Here is a 15,114-nt window from a genome sequence, read left to right as displayed (position 1 = left end):
CCAAGAGAGAGCTTTACAAAGTGCATAGGTCACTGATAATAACAACAAGATAGCCCCAAAAACATTGCGAGTAGCCAAAACATGAAGCACACATTGTGAACAACCAAAGTAAGTGCCAAAGGGAAGAACCATAAGGGCATGTAGTTAAACAAGTTACAATTAAACAACATGAACCGCTATAAGTGCAAGTGTACCTGTCGAAAAACAAGCAACAATAATGAAAACAATATATCACAGCGAGTACAAAAATGTAAATCAGTTACCACTAACCACAAGAGCATCCCCTGCTGACATCCCCATACAGCAGGGGAAAGCTCACATCTGGTGCTGAGACCTCCCTCTGGGGACACCTCAACCTAGCCTTGCTCTCAAAACAAATTCCTGGCATTTTTAATGCACAGATATCACCTTACCTACATAAACAAACCCAGACAGGCAGACACACATTCTCATACACCATCTACATCTATCATACCCATACACACCTACATCTATAAAACATAGTCTATTTGAAACCATTTCCCTCGTACAGTACTTGCTGGTATTCCCTTTTATTTTAATAACCAAGTATAACTCTCTCTTTGAGTGCAATAAAAACAATGTATGTATAACCTCCTTTAAGGTAATGGAATGTGGGAATACGGTTAAAAACAAAATAGTCTGAAGGAATGTGAAAGGTATTATTATAAGTAACAATTTTAAGGAATTTGCATTCAACCAAAATAGCGCACCAGCTATGGCAAATGAAAGACTAGTACTTGTCTGGCTATGTGAGAGAGACAATTTTAGGTTGACCATCCAAGTTTATCATGCTAATCTGTCAACTTCCTGTAGTTAAATTACAGCTCTGGAACTTCACACTGTGGAATAGCATTCCTGAAATATCATGGCCCCAACCCGCCACATTCACGGGTTAACAAAACAACGCTGACCAATGGAACCTCTGGAGCAAAACCATTCACCAAACACAGAAGCATCCAACCCAAAATCTCCACAATATACAGCGCCATCATATACTGCTACTGTGAGTGCGGCTCACAATATCCATCTTGTGCTTGTGAGATTGACGTTAGGAATGCAAGCTATGTGTGACACCCCGGGATATAGTACATTATTTTATGATGTTCCAAACACAACCAGACACTTTTGATTCTCTTCTTCCAAACAGAGCCTTTTATTTGCTTTCATTTCAGAGTTTTGGTCCCAGCAGATGTTGTGTAAATGCTCTCATGATACTAAAGGCCCATATGGGCCCCCATTAATGAGTTCACCCCCAGCCCTACCCCCTCCCACTCCACTAAAAACAAATAGGGCCTCCACAACTAAAAGTTGCCTTAACCCAAATCCCCCCAGACACAGGATAAGTTAAAGGCAGGCTAGCATGAGCAGTGCCATCAACATCCCCCACGCAACACCGCCCACACAATGGGCCTTTAAACCCCAGAACCCCCCACCCCAGAACCCCCCACCCCAGAACAGAAAGGGAGGGAGTCCAAATCTCCTATTGTCTAAAATAATCGCAATTTACAAAGACAACAAGTTTATACAGTTGGAAATACCGAGTCACAATGTAGACCGCTTATACAAACTGTAAACACACAAAAAGGAGGATTGAAATCCTAGACAATTTAAGGAGGGGTGCTGGGGGGGGGGGGGGGGGGGTGCTGGGATGCAAATTGGAGATGGTGGGAGGTGGGCTCTCACATAGTTGTTATTGTCAGGGTAGTTGTTACATTGTCATGCCTCTCTATTGTTAAGCAAACAAGTCAAGTCTGGGGGAGCCCCACGGCCATAAACACAGTTCCTGATGCACAGGACTCACTTACTTTACAACACTAATTCTATGGGTAACCACCATAAATATAAAGCTCATGGTGTATATTCATGTATCCTTTGCATTGACTCCTGATAGTGATAATGAAAGATGTTGACCTATAAAATCTAATTACAGTGCAAGCAGAGAGGCCCTTGACTTGGCCAGAATGGACCATGTGGACCTTTGCACACAGTAAAACGCAGGAGCCATGTTGATTTAATAGAGTACTGGCGTCTACATAGACTTTTTGATCTTTTGTTTTACAGGCAAAGAACTGTTAACAGAGAGACTTCTTGACTGGTTAGACGGGTGTGGGGGGGTGATTAGAGAGGGGGGGAGGGAGTTAGATGTGAGTGTGTGCTCAGGGGAGAATGTGTATGGTGGGTGAGGAGATGGGGATGCATGGGTGAAGGGAGGGGGTGAGGAGCAGGGGGGGTGAGTGGAAAGGGGAGTTGGGGTGAGTAGGTGATGGGGTGGGATGAGGAGAGGAGTTGGAGGTGGGGGGTTGGGGGTGGTGATTTGAACTGGTACAAGGAGGAATGTGTGTGGTGAAGGGAGAGATCCGGGAGTAAGGGTAGATGAGAGGTGGTGGTAGGGGGGGTCTGGTATGACGGATGCTGCCCTGGGGCTAACGTCTAACCCAGGCCTAGATATTTGACACACACTCATAGTTTAAATGCCTTTCTCTGCTGGGGACCAACTGTGTGTGTGTGTGTTCTGAGACTTAGTTTCATGTTTGTTGTGGCCACCACAGTTAAATCTATCAATACTCCCCAGAATCTTCAGTGAGATCTGCAAGTTGATAGTTTGTCAGTTGGGTTTTTAGTCAATATGTGTCTTGTGTGTGTGTGTGTGTGTGTGTGTGTGTGTGTGTGTGTGTGTGTGTGTGTGTGTGTGTGTGTGAGAGAAAGTTAGAGAGAGAGAGGTATAGCATGTGAAGTTTACTTCCAAGTTTCCCTGCCCAGACATTATTTAGCCAACTTTGCCAGATCTATGCAAATCCCTGCCCCAATTACTAAAGCTGTCTACTCCTCACAATAACAAGAAACAAGAGAGAGGGGGGGGGGATAAAGTAACCCCCATTAGGACAACCCCCCTTTCTGTCTCGCCCTGTTTCTCTCTTTCTCTGTTTCTCTCCGTTAAAGGTGTGGCATTCGGTCTCTGGGCTTGTCCCAAACATCACACTTAGGACCGAGTAGCAGCCAACCGTGACCCCTCGTTTTGTCACATATATAATCAGATCCACATATATGATCAGATCCACATATATAATCAGATCCACATAAATGATCAGATCCACATATATAATCAGATCCACATACATAATCAGATCCACATATATAATCAGATCCACATAAATGATCAGATCCACATATATGATCAGATCCACATATATAATCAGATCCACATACATAATCAGATCCACATATATGATCAGATCCACATATATGATCAGATCCACATATATGATCAGATCTACAAGATTATACAAAATGACTAAATGTAAATGTACAAGAAGACCAGCAGCTTACGGAGCAGCCCACATCCCAGTCACAGCACAAGGGGCACAGCACAGGGGGGGCACAGCACAGGGGGGCACAGCCCTCCATACCTCTGCTTCACGACAATCAAGACTCAAAATAAGAATGACTGTTAAGCATTGCCATTTTTATAAAGTGTATCTAACGCTGGTAGAATCAACAGCCCAGGAGATAGATTGACCCAGACCAAGTCTTGCCCTCCCTCCAACCACCAGTCTCAGATATAGACTCTAGCATAATCAGGCATGGCATGTAATGAATCCCATGCACTTCCCTCAAAGCCCTATAGCCCCATTGGGAAGCAAGATCCCCACTTCGACTGATTGAAATGCTTCTCAGAGAAGAGAGGGTACAGATATGAAGACCAACAGACTAGGACATTGACTCAAAAGGACTTTGAACTATTTCCACACACATTTCTGTTTACATGTATTTATTTATATATCTGTCATTTGCCATGGTGTGAAGTCATTTCCCACGGCACAACTAAGATGTTTTATGGATGTTTGGAATGTAAACATGTCCAGTAGGGAGAAGCTGGCATTGCTATTGTGTTGGACACCATGAATGGTCTTGGTGTAGGCTTGTGGCAGGTTCAGACTGACTACACTAAACAGAGCTACAGACCTTTTGTACTTTCTATGAAACGAAACATGCCTGAGAAATGCTGGACACACAAGTGTTTACCAAGTATGTTAAGCAAGTTTGACTAACTTTCTAATATGAGTTTCAGTATATCAGCTTTCAAAAGAGGTATAAACTTGAAGAGTTGTATGAAAAACATCTTGACTGGATAATAAAACCAAAGAGGCAGCAAACAGTGAAGAGCCTTCACCATCTTCTGCAGTTTGTCAGTCTGTGCAAGGACAGCCTCAAACTACAATGTACCACACCCTCAAGACAACAATGGCCTTAGCTACACTGGATGGTCGAGGCAGTAACTAGGACTGTCCTGCTTTGCAAACACTAATTCAATTGCTAAATCACTATCTTGGGACACTGTAGAAAAAACATGGCAGAAAAACCCTGCAAAGTAACAGCGGAGGGTCTCTTTCCTTTAAAAACAACTAACTTAATTTAGGTTAGACTGATGAGGCTGTAAGTAGGCCTGGGGATGAAGTTTGAGGAAAGTTCAAGTCTTACAAATGGTTTATAATGTGGCATTCTGAGATTAAAAAAGGGAAAGGCAAACATCAAAAAGTTAAAAACACAAAGCTTACCTGTTAAAGTAATTGTTCCAAGCATTGGTAATACTCAAATCTTTCTCTTGTATGAAAAGAAAAACTGGTATAAAAAATAATATTTTTGGAAAATAATCTTCAGGTCACTTTGAGTAAATTGCCTCAGTTAGCCTCTGTTCTTTTACAAAGTAAAACTCTGTGGTATTCTTTTTTTTTTCTTGGTTCCCTCCAATCTCTGAGGGCAGAAACGGTGTTTCTCTATCCTCTAGCGCGTCTCGGACTGGTTTGAGGAGAAATCTGGACTACACACACTTTTCTACAAACGCCCCTGACTGACACTCATGTCATGTAGGACCACCCCCTCCTCCTCCTCCTCCCCCTCTTCTCTTTTCTTCAGCTGTTCTGAATGAGTTTTTCTTCCGCGCCACCCCCCACCCCACACCCTCCACCCCGCTCCACCAACCCCTGTCCTCTTTCCACTCCCCCTCAGCCTCTATCCAGGATGACAGAGCTTGTGAAGTAATCTTTTAGGGAAGCCAACCCCCCTCCTCCCACTGCCCCCCTCCTAACCCCCCCCCCCCCCACACACACACACACACACACATTGTTTGCTCAGACCCCAAACGGCTTGGAAGAGCCCCCGACTCCAGCTTGGTGTGTCGGGGTGTCTCTGTATTCGTGTGTGTGTGTCTGTGTGAGTGAGAGTGTGTGTGTGTGTGTTTGAAGGCAAGGGTTCTCTTCTACTACCCACCTTCCCCTCCCTTCCACCCTGTGTCCTTAAAGAACAGCTCCTGCAGACTTTGGGAGAGCACATGGAATACCGTCTGGGGCCCTACTTTACTTTCTCTCTTCTTCTCACTCCCCCTCACCCACTCTCTCTCTCTCTGGGGAGTCGACACAGCACTACCCCATATCTCATGGTGAATTTCACGAGTCAGAGAAGAATGTTGACCATTGCGGTGCACAGAGAATGCTGGAGGCCTGTAACACAGCATCCTTGAAGAGATGAAGGTGTAGGAATACATATGTGAGAAGGCAGCCTGTGATGCTAAACTGTGATAGACACTGGAAAGTTGGAAAATACTTCACCTCTAAACATTGACTCTGATATGAGAGTTGATTTGAGCCAGAGTTTTCTGAATTAGACACAATACAATAAACTTCCTTTTATTTGAATTTCTTGTGGAGTGAAAGTTTGTTCAGAGGAACTAAATCTTAGAGTGGGGGGGGGGGGGGGGGGGGGGGTTGGGGTGCTAGTTACAGCATGCCCCAGCCAAGTTACAGCTTGCCCCAATGAATGCTAATGAGGCTAATGAAACATCCTTGATAAACTTGGGAGGAATGTGAGTAAGTCCTCAGGTAAATACCAGCATAATCACATCTTCACACCTCCGCAAAGTCCTGCAGGAATGTGTGAATTCCTGCCCTAATGTTTCCATCTCAAATGGTTGAAAAGGGTTGGAATCAAGTACTACTTGGAGACATAGACCCCCCAACACATAGGTTCACCATCTCAGAACCCAGAGTGTGTGTGTGAATGTGTGTGTGTGTGGGGGGGGGGGGGTTTGGGTTAGGGGGGGGGGGGGGGGTTCGGTTAGGGGGGGACGGGACATTAGGGGTGTTGCCTTGTGCGTGTTCTATAATGGAACCATAGAATGTATGAGGTCAACTCCTTCAAAACATAGCACTGATTCAATTCAAATATCGCTCAGAGGCTATAATTAAACCCACTATAAAATTAACTTAGCAGGATGTTGTGGCTGTGTGATTTATTGCATAAATACACTTCCATGCATGTTGACTCGTTTTTTTCACTCACACAAATGAAACTATTAAGAGCTCGTAAATCAAGGCCGTTCAATCTTCAAAAGTTGCGGGTCAGAAAGCTGTGGAGGAAACTGAGAACCCCCTCGTCTTCCTCCATGACAACAACTGTGTTCAGGAGAGGGACACTTCATGGTTCTAAATGAAGACAAGGGGATAGAGGGAATGGGTGGGGGGGGTCCTATCAAAAATGACGATGTCTCTTCCTAATTTTTTATTTTTTTTCAGTCTATAGGAGGGGAGTATGAAGGTTCTCGGTCACAGATATTTCTAGATCATTCTGATGATTACTGTTCCCCAATTACAGAGAAAAGCCTGCTTTGTTTAGCCACAAAATAGGCAACTCAACAGTGATTAAAATGGGTAAAACAGAGCACCCAAGTAGCTACTGTAGAACTGTAGAGGAATCCTGCTTGTGTACACATGGAATGATCCCCTCTTAAATTATGTCCTTCAAAGTTATCTTTCTCGTGCAGTTTAAGACTTGGGACGGGCCATTGTATATGGTTCCCACTGAGCGATTCCCTGTGAGATCCCATTCACACACATGAGAAAACATTCATCATCTGAGAATGCGGGCATGACAAACCGCACAGGTCTTCCTCTGTTTCAGTGACTAAGTCAGCGGCGGTTCTTTCGAAACACCTTGCTGTACTATTTCATGCAGTCCTATGGTATATTATGCTGAGTGGACAGTGAGTCAGACCAAGACTCTGCCCCCAGTCACTCAGACGGGGTGTCTCTCACTATGGCGTTCCCACCCAGAGCTTCCTGTGTGTGAGTCACCACCACGGCAACATTCCTGGACATTCCACACATTCTGAATACCCCTGTCATGAATCTTTACACAACCAATACTCATTCCTCTCTCTATGGCCTCTCCAATGACTACACTCTCATAACGTGACAGTCATAAAACGGTTCCACGGCATTCCACTTCCCTGGCAATGACACCATATGCAGTAACCCTCATATTGCTCAAATCATCATTTTTGTATCTGGCCATCACGACAGAGTTGTCTATGAACCTCCAGTATCAAAAATAGGCCTCACCCCTCCACCCTTTCACCCCTCTATCCTTTCAGTGTTGGAATGTTAAGGAGGGGGTCTTGAATAGGAAGGTGGGGGGTTGGGCGGGTTGAGGGGAGGGCTCTTTGTAGTCTGTAAAAAAAGAGTGTATGACATCATTGGACGGACGCAGCCCCCCCTTCCCCCGCCCCCCCTCCCCCCCTTCCCCCGGCCCCAACCCCCTCCTTCTACTCCTCGAGTTCCTAGAGCCAGGAAGAAGATGTTGAAATAATTGGAGGAAAAGGAAACTAGGGATATGTGTGCATGCGTGTGTGTTTGGGTGTGTGAGTATGAGAGAGAGAGAAAGAGAGAGGTTATGTACCCATAATCAGACATCTGTCGGCTCTTTTCCCCTCATCTCCCCCCTCTGTTTTCCTCAATTCCAAAACCTCTCATTCTCTTTATTTAATCCCATTCCCCTCCACTACTTTTCCCTTTCTAATGTTCATTTCTGTCCACCCCCCCCCCCCACCTTCCACCCTTCCTTCTCCATCCTACATTCTGTCTGCGTGGGGCAGGAAGAAGAGGGAGTATGTTGTGCTCAGGAAAAGCCAGTCAATCCCTCACATCTCAACTTCCTGTTTCTCTGCACAGTTTCTTCCGGTTCCACAACATACCCTGTTCTCGCTTCCGCCTTTTCACTTCAGGTCACCATCCAGAGTGTGTATGCGTGCGTGAGAGTGTTACGTTAAGGAATGTATCTGCAAGCGTGACCGGCCGTGAGATCACCGTGTTCTGTGAGCGGATGACCGTCACAGTAGTGACGTCTTGATGTCAGGCCTATCACAGCCATCTTTGGAGCCTGGTTGATAAACAATGTTAGTTAGTATGACTGCCGGAATAATAAGCTACACGCAATCCTCCAAACAACTCAGAGGAGGGAGTTGGTGAGATGAAATCAGACCAGGGTTGGGTTTCCTATGGTAAGTCATGTCACTGTGTGCAAACAGACACGTATGCATGCACACACAGGCCAACTTACACAGGCACATACCCTTCTTAAATAGCGCAAAGGTCATTGGGTATTAATCTGACATCTGGCCTTGATAAGCGTCGATATGAATCATCTCCAATTGGTCTGTGCCTTAAAGAAATGATGAGATATTGTGAAACCTAACAACCATTGAAATGTCTACGGACAACTTGTGTCCAGATTCACAGTCTGTGCTCCAAGAACCAGACATCTTCAAGAGACTGTCAGACAGTAATGGGTAATATCAGTGAAACTGGGAAGAAATACAGAGCACCCTAACAAATGTAATAAACGTGTCTGACATGAGACAAAACACAGTTGAGCCAGTTAGTCTGGGATCTGGTTCGGTAGTTTCAATCTATAGAGATGTATATGTGCTGGAGAGTGTTGTTGTGTGTATTGTATTACAAGGGGTGCTTAAGTAGCTGCTATGTTGCACCCCCCCCAAACCACGCCCAGTTTCAGATGGGGAGCGGGGGGGGGGGGTATTCTCCCCTGCTCTCTCCAATTGTAGCTTGGACACAGCACATCTATCCTATCTGTACACCTCTTGGCCCCTGGCTCACCAATGTCACATGACGTCTTTCAGGGCTTTCGACCAACGTCGCCAAGTTACCCTCCAAGCTACGTTCTCTACTATCTCTTTCTGCCTAGTGAAGTTCTATCTCGATTCAGAGTTACCCACCGTCTTAGGACCCGTATGACCCCACATGCACTTCAGTATGGGGCAGACCTATTAATGACTAATGCAGAGGGGTAACAGGGACAGTAATGCCATTACATTAGACATGGGCGGAGGTCACTAACATTCCTGGGTCGTTCTCGACACGCTCTCTGAGTGCCTGGGGGAGGTAGGCGCCTTGTGGGGAGGGACAGATGGAGGGACGGATAGAGGGAGGGATGGACAGATGAAGGGAGGAAAAGAGAGGTTAGGTTCCTTGATGCCGGAGGACGGTGAGAGAGGAGGGGCCAGCAGTGGACCAGGAGAACCTGGGGGTTCTGAGAGGGCATGGAGGGGATCCCCCCCCATGGATGCCTTCTGACGGTCACTGCTGGAATTTTGACTGTTTCTCCATGTCAGCCTCTTTACAGTACTTACATGTTAACAGTATGGATTTACACATTCGAAACCACTCCTCCTTCTCTTGTCCTGAACTTGCCCTCTGAGGACACACATTTTCATAACTGAACTTAAGCGCTTTGATAACAAAAAACTCAAAACCACAGCACAGATAGCGTGTAATTGAACGAGCATGTCCTTCGTACTGTATCCTAGGGGATTTATCAAGCGAATAGCTATCAGATGACGCGTTACGGAAAGCCATTGCCTTCCGTGATGGCCATAAGTCAATTTCCTAGCTGTGGATAGAGCGTGTATACACACAATAATAATAACACCAATCCCAAGCTAGATATCCATCTATTCAGTATTATACATGTAAACAGATGTTGCTGGAACAAAGAACATTTCACTTGGCATTGGTACAGGAATGAGATCCATGGTGTGGAGACTAACTGAGTTATGAGCGTGTAACATTGAAGTGTTGGAAGCTGGAGAGAATTAGTGGATCTGAGGAGTCTGAAGCCACATTGGCAGAAAAGACTCTTCTAGAACGTTCTGGCTATGTGCCAAACATCTAACCTAATGAACACACACAGACACGCACCAGGCCCAGGCCGAAGGACCCCCAGCCTGTAAGGGGAAATTGTAGTAACGCACACAGTTGTATCTGCCCTCTTTAGCTCTGCCAGCCAGCTGGGAGCGACAGCAGAGCTGTGGCCAGAGGATTAGATCACATATGATGTCACCCACTGAGACCAAAAAGCAACCAGGCCCCCAAAACCCTGGAATGGCCTAGAATGCACACACACACACACACACACACACACACACACACACACACACACACACACACACACACACACACACAGCATCTATGTGCATCCCACAGGGCAGTGAGGTCAGATACCACACAGGAAGGAAGCTGGAATCTGGCCCCATACATACTTCCTATTTATCTGTCTCTTTTTTTTTTACCATCTCTCTTTCTCTACCACCCCCCTCTCTTTTACCTTTGGCACAAACTGGTATGTACTGGTAAGAACTGGTCTGGCAGCATGTGAAACACTGGTTTGGGTGTGGTGATCTGCACTGGGCTGGGGGGATTTCGAGCTTCTGTGTGCAAATGTAGGCAGAAATGCAAATCAATGCTCCTTTGACCCAAAGCAAAATAGAAAAGAAAGAAAGAGAGAGAGAATGAGTTGTGTACTTGTGTGATGTGTGTGTACCTCTGTGGTGTGTGTGTGTGTGTGTGTGCGTGTGTGTGCGCGTGTGTCTGTGTGTGGCCGATGAGGGGCCTGCTTTTGATGTGACATTGTTATCAGTGGAATGCTGCTTCTACTACTGTTTCAGGCTCCAGAACCTTCTGGAGTTTTATCAAGAACCTTCCTCCCCATCTCCTTCCTTCCTGCTCTCCTGCTCTCTCTTTCTGTCTTCTCCCTACTTTCTGTCCATCCCTCTTTTCCCCAGTTGTCCTCTATCAGGCTCTGTAGGGCTGCTGGTCAGTGTCACCCTGCCCCAGAGACACTGTCAGAACCAGGCCTGGCAGCCTGCCCTGGTCTCTGTAGATTGTATCTGGCTATGAGAGTGGATCATTTGAAAAGAAACCGAGCTGTTTCCTCCTCCTCTTGTGGTTGAACCCTTACCACAGGTGCATACCTACCAGAGTGGAGTTAAGGTAGGGATGAACAGACTGTGGACCGGTTGCCTCCACATGCTTACTCATCACACACACAGAACACACACACACAAAGTATTTGACTAATGTGTGCATGTTTGTGTTTTCCACAGTGATCTACTAATAACAGTCTAGCGGCTGCAAGATTATTTCTCCAACAGCTTCAAAGGCACTCCCCAGTTGGGATAATATACATCACTAACCTTCTCTGTAGCTACAAGGTTGAGGGTCACCTAGTCCATGTTACCGCTTGGTGATGTAGTTATTCATGTAACAGCTTGGTGATATAGACTACAGCCTGTATTGGGTGTAAGAGGTTGGACAGGGGCGTACAAGGGTTTTGAGGGGAACTGGCTGATTCCTAAAAAGATGTTAATGATATGGATGGTGAAGGTCACATTCTTCTCGTGCTATCCTTCCTTCTCACAGAGTGACCAACCAAGCTGGAGAACCTTCCAGAGTACATCTGTCCAGAATCAACAGGACCATTCTCCACATCACCCTATCTACTGCTTCATACATGCCATCGCAGTCTGTTCCTAGAGGGTGTAGAGTTACTCTATAAACGCAGAGAATCGCTTCATTAAATATCTTATTAAAATAGGTTATTGGACAGCGTGGTATGTGACATATCTGTCTGTTTTAAGCAGTGTAGAGTTACTGGTTCTCCTCTCCGGGGCGGGTTATTAAGCGGCGCAGGTCGCTCTGTGTGCGTCTAGGTCATGGCCTAGCAAATATTTAGGGAGCGAAGGCCAGCCCTCCCAGTACGAGGGAGACCCTGTTAGGAACCTTTAAGAAAATAAACAAACATATCGTAATGGGGGGGGGGGGGGGGGGTTGAAGGACATTGTCGAAGCCTGTTGCCTGCCAAGCCTGTCTGCGGACGTTTCTACGGTAACAGTGGGAAACCCTATTCGGTACTGTAAAGAAAAGTGAACGCTGCGAAGTCTGACTAGTTACTGTCTCCACTACCTGATCTCCCAACTACCTACCTGAGAATACCAACAAGGAATGTCACATGGGTTTAGATTAAAGACCAGACAGACCAATTACAACATGGCTTCTTGGTTGCTGTCTATGCACAGTCTTTTACAGGATTAGTTATAACGACCGGGCTTACCCATTCAGTTGACATGGTGTGGATGTGTGTGTTTGAGTGTGTGTGGTACGTTTTAGAAAAGAGCCAAAAAGAAAACCTTGTAGGTGTTCCTTCAATGTTGACAGAGGGATTAGGCGGGGATCACCAGGAGCTCAGAGGGACATAACTCCACACACACACACACACACACACACACACACAAGCGAAGACAATGGGTGGCAGGGCATTTTTGTGTTAGTCAGGGTATTTTTGACCACACGCACACACACAAACAGAATCAAAATGTAAAAAAACCCACAGACACAAACAAATATAAACAGTGTCACGACTTATCTATTCAGACAAAACACTGTCATATTTCCAAATAAACACACACACACACACAAATACACACACCTTCGGCCCGGGAATTGTCTTCTGAGTGTCCATTGAGGCTGGAGATGCTGGAGATCTGTCCGTTCTTTTGCAGCAGCTACACAAGAGACAAAGAGATAAAGAGACCGATTAATGAAATGACATCCAAACCCAAATAAAGAGGAAATGAGCTGCCAACAACCTAATTGAACATAGATTTCACACCACCTCAGTAACATTCTAACAGACACTAGGCTGGGCAGACACACCTTATCTCCCCACTCTGATTCCGATCAAGGGGCCCTGGATCCCTGGAACAACAGGGGCTCTTTGGATGGGGCAAGCCTTGCTGACAGCACTACAATACAGGCTAGCCGAGGGCATTGTCTGGCTAGCCTAGGCTAGGTTAGAGTAGACTAGTAGACTGTAGGGAGATAAATAGTCAAGCTCTCCATAGAGAAGCTCATCTAACTAATGGATTTCCCTCAGTCTCCGATCCCAGCGGTGTCTAGGAATACTCTGAAACATGATCCGGTCACTCAAGAGGAGAGGAGAGGAGAAAGGAGTCTCTCTGTTTCAGTCTGGACATGTAAAGAACAAGAGAGAAGAGAGAGAGAGAGAGTGAGAGAGAGAGTGAGGGGAATGGCTGACATTCACAATCAACAGTTTCTTACAAGTTGATGGGAAGCGACTCTTCGCATGGAGCTAATAGGAATGATAAGAAGAGACGGTGTGTGTGAGTGTGTGTGACATAGAGAGAGAGAGAGAGAGAGAGAGAGAGAGAGAGAGAGAGAAAGACAGCAATAGAGTAAAAATCAAAATAATAGTTGTGTGTTTGACAGGTCAGTTTAACATGACACAGGAAACAATAAACATGTGTGGTCTGTCCCCCCATCCCCCCCCCCCCCCACACACACACACTCACACACACACACACACACACACACACACACACTCACACACACACACACACACACACACACACACACACACACACACACACACACACACACACACACACACACACTCACACACACACACACACCCACACACACACTCACTGTAAGGCTCTCTGCTGCTCTCATGGTGGACCCTTAGGAGGGTCTCTGATCCGATCTGAGAGTGTGAGACAGCAGACGACCTTTGACCCTACCCCTTCTGGCCAACCTCATGTCTGGCATTCCCAGCATTCCATGCCCTCTTCACGAGATTCCTCAGATCAGGGGCAACTAACACCCCCCCCACTCCCCCCCTCACCCCAAAACATCTGAGTTCACCTCCTCTCAACCCAGCATTCCCAGCAACCCCCCCCCCCCCCCCCAGGCCCCCACTTTCAAAGAAATTGCCACGCCTTCCGGAGGGTGTCTGTAATGCCATGGCTTCATTCTCGTCACAGTGAGAAACATGGCCCCAGGCCCCAGTTGTGTGAGGCCATGATTGCAGGTGTCATCTGGGACACACACTCTCTGTCCATTATGAGGTGGGAGTGGTTAGAATACTTTGGAGGGTTAGAATGCCTCGTGGTTGGGTATAAAGAAAAAGCCGAGTGCTACGATGGCAGGCCTAGATAGAATGTTAGCATGTTGGCTAACACATGTTAAACACATACTGTACTTCTTCATAAATATGTGTGTGCATACGTGTGCGTGTACAAATAAAATACACACCCACACAAAGTGTAGGTGGTAGGTGGAGGCCACGAGAAGCCTCAGAAATGTAAATGACATCAGATAAGAGGTCAAAGGTGTAATACGTTTCCCTCACACACTGGCCAGAGGGGACTAACTCAACACACATGCACAAAAGCACACAAACACACATGCACAAAAGCACACAAACACACATGCACAAAAGCACACAAACACACATGCACAAAAGCACACATGCACAAAAGAACACACAAAACACACATTCAGCATGAACAATCTGACAGGATGTTCAACTCAAATTCCTCATTCAGTCAGTCATGTCCTCGTTAAAAAGCTTTACAGTTTTGGATTATTTTCACAAGTGGTCCAGATAAGTATCTGAAGGAAGTGTTTTAGCAAATATGCATTTTTTACTTGACTGAATAACCACTTTGGAAATTATACACTTGAGTTGTAATGACCACCACTTTCTTCCAAACCAAAAAGAAAGAAAGTCCTCAAATCAAATGTAGTTCTGCCTAATGTGACTGTGCATCTATGACATTTCTGATAATTGTTGTCTCAATTTCTGTGGCTGTGCACTTTTAATTATCTGACAGAGACATGTGTGAAGAAAGTGTGAAAAAGACAAGAGCTGGTCAGGAGGTTGGCAGAGTGGTGTGACATGAGGTGTTTGTGTGTGTGTTGTGTATCTGTTGGCAGGGGGTGGGTATGTAGTGTGTGTGCTTTTCTGGCCTAGCACTTGCGATGTTGACCAAGCTTACTTAGTAAACACAGAGGCACGAGACACAACAACTTCAAACCAGCTGCTGGGCCAACCCAACACCTTCCCTCTGTTCCCCACATCCCCCTCTCTTTCTCTGTTTTCTCT

At 45.9% G+C, this 15,114-nt stretch overlaps 1 protein-coding gene across 3 annotated transcripts in view; it reads right to left on the bottom strand.

Annotated features, from left to right (window-relative positions):
- Nucleotides 1–15,114, bottom strand: part of akap12b (A kinase (PRKA) anchor protein 12b) — a 38,633-nt gene that overhangs the window by 9,585 nt on the left and 13,934 nt on the right. For 2 of the 3 annotated variants that reach the window (XM_067241870.1, XM_067241871.1), the window contains exon 2: nucleotides 12,637–12,712. In XM_067241870.1, coding sequence (XP_067097971.1) covers nucleotides 12,637–12,712 — 76 coding nt within the window. Of the gene's footprint in view, nucleotides 1–4,577; nucleotides 4,707–12,636; nucleotides 12,713–15,114 lie in introns of those variants that run through there. The other variant, XM_067241872.1, reaches the window with a different exon arrangement.

This window comes from Osmerus mordax, chromosome 8 (genome assembly GCF_038355195.1).
Source record: "Osmerus mordax isolate fOsmMor3 chromosome 8, fOsmMor3.pri, whole genome shotgun sequence".
Lineage (NCBI taxonomy): Eukaryota > Metazoa > Chordata > Actinopteri > Osmeriformes > Osmeridae > Osmerus > Osmerus mordax.
Note: the sequence above shows the minus strand (reverse complement) of the source record. Positions and strands in the feature narration are given on the sequence as shown.